Below are 3841 nucleotides of genomic sequence, written 5' to 3' on the forward strand. Positions count from 1 at the left end.
ATGCATTATATAAATGTAGATGTTATATACATGCGTGTATTAATTTTAATATTTCTAATTAATTTGGAATGAGCTTTTTCTTTTTTTTTTTTATCAGCAAAATAAACACTTTATTGATGAAACTAGAATGAAAACATGATAGAATACATCAATAAAAAGGGCCAAGGAGCCACACATCATAGTAACCCATCCAAATCCCAACTAGGTTGGTTACCAAGAGGACCACACAATCATTTGAAGGCTCAAGGCCAAGTTGGTAAGGTACCAACAAAAACAAACAAAACTACAAAACGCACGGACCCAAACATACAAACCGCAGCGCCTAACAACACAAACATCCCTGCCCAGCACAGAAAAACACCCAACCTGCCAACAGATTTCTCAACCTGCCCCGATACAAACTCAAATCTGGTTAAGATTATAAATAAAATCACTAACCGTGAACTGCCAAGCCTTTGAAGATGATATCAACCAAATAGCCACCATGGTTTTAATCAAGTCAGATAGATCCCAAATATCAACCTTAGCCTCTTTGAAGACACAATCATTTCGTAACTTCCATATAGATCACAAGGCAACAATTAGGACAATCCTCCTTGTGACATCATGTTGTCATGAAATTATTATGAAAAATTGTGTGATATGTGTTATTTTCTAACTGATTTAATTCAAGTGCTATGTTTGGAAATTAAATAGATTTTTATTTAAAAGTTTGTAAAATTTTTAATTAATTTGTGATTGTGACGATGACATACCAGTGGATCTCTTTTGGAGTATTATATATATAATTTGATTGTGGTTGTAATATTCTTACAATATCAAAGCAATCATCAACACTGAAAAATTTAAACATGATGATTTAAATAGTGGTGTCGTTCCATTTATTTGGACGTAGATTGATGAATCTTTTGTGTTTATTATTATTTTGTTAATAGTCAATTTATTTATTTGTTTATTTATTTATTTCAGCAAAAAGAGAAACTTTATTGACGACAAGCACATACATTACATATGAGATTATATTAATAATGGAGAGGAAGAGCACAAAGCATCATAGCAAACTAACTCAATCCCAACTAGGTTAGCACCGAGCAAAAAGCACAATCATCTGCAAGCTCAACCACAAAGGGTTGGTGAGAAACCAAACCCAGCAAAACAAAACCCCCCCCCCCCCCCCCCCACACAAAGAATCAAAACCGCAATTTACCAACCTTTAGGATTAACCAATGACAAAACACCCGTCAACTATGATCTCCATACAGCAAGCAACCTTAACAACATCACAACATCAACACCCGCAACTTAGTAAAATCTACAGACACTTCAAAGCAAAAACAATAGAACAGGGCAAAACCCCAGCAGAACAGAGCAAAATCAGCATAAATCATCAAAAAAAAAAATTGCAAAAGCAGTAAAAATCAGCAACAACCAACGCAAACAGCAAAAAAAAAAAAAAAAAAAAAAAAAGCACCTCCACCATACCACATGCAACTCATGAAGCCCCTAGACAACTCTTGACTTATTTTAAAAACACCACCACACCAACAGCAGCAAAACCAAACTAACAAAATCAGCAAAAGCAGCAGAAATCAGCAAAAATCAGCAGCACCTCCGCCACACCACATGCAATTCACAAAGACCCAAGACAACTCTTGACTTGTTAAAAGTTGAAACACCAAAGGAGTTTTAGTGTCTTAAAAATGACCAAAGGAGTTTCAGTGTCTTAAAAATGAGAGTATTATAGATCTCCCATAGTATAGAAAAGGGGAAGAGGCAAGCAGTAGTACTATATTTTATTAGAACTAATGACCTCAGACTTTGGGAGATTTACTTAGGAGAAAAAAAATAATAAAAAATAAAATAAAGGAATTTTTTGTGGTTGTTGAAATTGAAAGGTCACTGAATCATGACTCATAATATTCATGCAACCTTTGGATAGATTCAATTCTTGAATATGAAAGACTACCAAATCACATAAATTGTACCCAAATTGTTAGTCATAAGATTCACACACAATTCTGAAAGATTCGTTACAAATATAAAATTCAGCCAAAAGATTCAAACCAACTGAATCGAAACATACATATCATGAATTGTAAGATTCTATCGACTAGGAGTGCAGGTTCAGTATGGAAGTTGTAAAGTACCTTTAAAGCAAAAAGTTGACCAGTCCATTTGTGTTGCACTAATCACACAATTCCACCATTTCCCTTTCTAATGACTTTAATTGCATCAAAGTCAGCCAAGCTTATCTGGTTATCTGATGGCTGTATAAGCGGTGGCTGAACAGACATTCACATACAAATAAAACAATTAGAAAATTTCCAAAGCTGGAATGTGCTCATAGATATGCAATTATATCCCCATTTTCAAAATCACACTATCAAAAAGCTATAGGTTCAATGCCAATACGAACAGTTAGTTTAAATTTCAGTATTTACATCTATCAAATAATTTATTTATTTTTTTATTTTGATAAATAAACATACTTAATTAAAACATCTACCAGATAATTTAGCCAAGTTCCAAATCAAAAAATGCCTACCAAAGAAATCACTTTCTGGGACAATTTACTTCAAAGGGAGAAATAAACAGCCAATTTTCTACAGAAAAATATTGGGGAAATTGTAAATCAGTGGAAAGACCCAAAAAAAAATTGCAAAATCATGGAAAAGTTGTTACTTCAATTATTAAAGTTGATAAGTTTACCATTCATTTGCAATTTATTTTTGATCTTTCAACTGAATTGCAAATTCTCCAAAAATATTTATAAACGGAATTATTGATACACTTGTCAATATCACCAAATTTGAAACAAAAATGAAAATGACAAGAAAAATTACATTTGTGAATTAGTGTGTCTAATGAAGAAAAACAGAGCGGGTTGAATTGAAGAGGGGGTGTACCAACCAGAGCTCTTCGGCTACAACAGCGGAATCGGCTAACATACGCCTGGTGCGGTAGCTCCGATAAACCTTCTGCACCCACATGGCGGCGGCACTCGATTCGGTATTATTCGGCACTTCACCGGCGCCACTCACATCACCATTGTTTGTCATTTCGACCGCCGCCGCCGCCGGAGAGTCGAAATCTCTACTTAGGACGATCGCCGGAGACAGTTGTTGGGAAGCAGCATGGGAGCAAATCTTGATGGAGTTGTAAGAGAATGGTGGTTTGGAATTGAGGTCCAAGTTCGAAAGGCTTTGAGTATCGATGATCTCCATTACTCAAACAAACCCTACAAATTCTGTGTGACAGAGAGAGACAGAGGGACAGCAAGAAAGAAAGAACCGCGCGTGAAGAAATAGATTTAGCCAAAAATTTAGGCGCCTATATCAAATATTTTCCAAAATAATTTTGACATCCGCGACTAAATTTTAGTCGCTGAAGATAGATTACCAAGGATAAAAAATAAAAAAAAAAAATTATTTGACGACTAAAATAATTTTAATTTTTTATCGCTGAAAGTAAGTTTTTAACAACTAAAACTTTAGTTGTCAAAAAGAAAAAATAATTTTTTTATTTTTCATTCAGCGACTAAATATTTTAGTAGCCAAAAGTCAGTAAACGGCGACTATTTTTTTTTGTCGCTGAAAGTAAGGTTTTGGCTACTAAAACTTTAATCGCCAAGGAGAAAAACTAATTTTTTTATGTCTCATTCGGCGACTAAATATTTTTGTAGTCAAAAGTTAATATACCGCGATTAAGTTTTTTTTTTGTCGCCAATTCTGGCATTTTTAGCGACTAAATTTTTTTTAGTCGCCAATAATGAATATACCCCGACTAAAAAGAATTAGTAGTTAAATATTTTACTTTTGGCGACTAAAAAAAATAGTCGCCA

At 34.1% G+C, this 3841-nt stretch overlaps 1 protein-coding gene across 1 annotated transcript; it reads right to left on the reverse strand.

Moving 5' to 3' along the window:
• Window positions 1–939: 939 nt before the first annotated feature.
• Window positions 940–3313, reverse strand: LOC114262138 (uncharacterized). The gene is made up of 3 exons (XM_082868467.1): window positions 2911–3313; window positions 2148–2282; window positions 940–1270 (listed from the first exon to the last, which is right to left on the reverse strand). The coding sequence occupies exons 1-2, from the start codon at window positions 3222–3224 to the stop codon at window positions 2249–2251; spliced, it is 348 nt and encodes a 115-aa protein (XP_082724593.1). The 5' UTR covers window positions 3225–3313; the 3' UTR covers window positions 940–1270; window positions 2148–2248.
• Window positions 3314–3841: the final 528 nt, after the last annotated feature.

This window comes from Camellia sinensis, chromosome 5, assembly GCF_055761805.1.
Source record: "Camellia sinensis isolate YWXY chromosome 5, ASM5576180v1, whole genome shotgun sequence".
Taxonomy (NCBI): Eukaryota; Viridiplantae; Streptophyta; class Magnoliopsida; order Ericales; family Theaceae; genus Camellia; species Camellia sinensis.

What these genes read in the sequence shown, in the direction of transcription:
- LOC114262138 (XM_082868467.1), bottom strand. Translation starts at nt 3,224, where the DNA reads ATGGAGATCATCGATACTCAAAGCCTTTCGAACTTGGACCTCAATTCC. An exon ending in GTTGTAGCCGAAGAGCTCTG is followed by an intron (nt 2,283 to 2,910) that starts GTTGGTACACCC and finishes ATGTCTGTTCAG; the next exon opens with CCACCGCTTATACAGCCATC.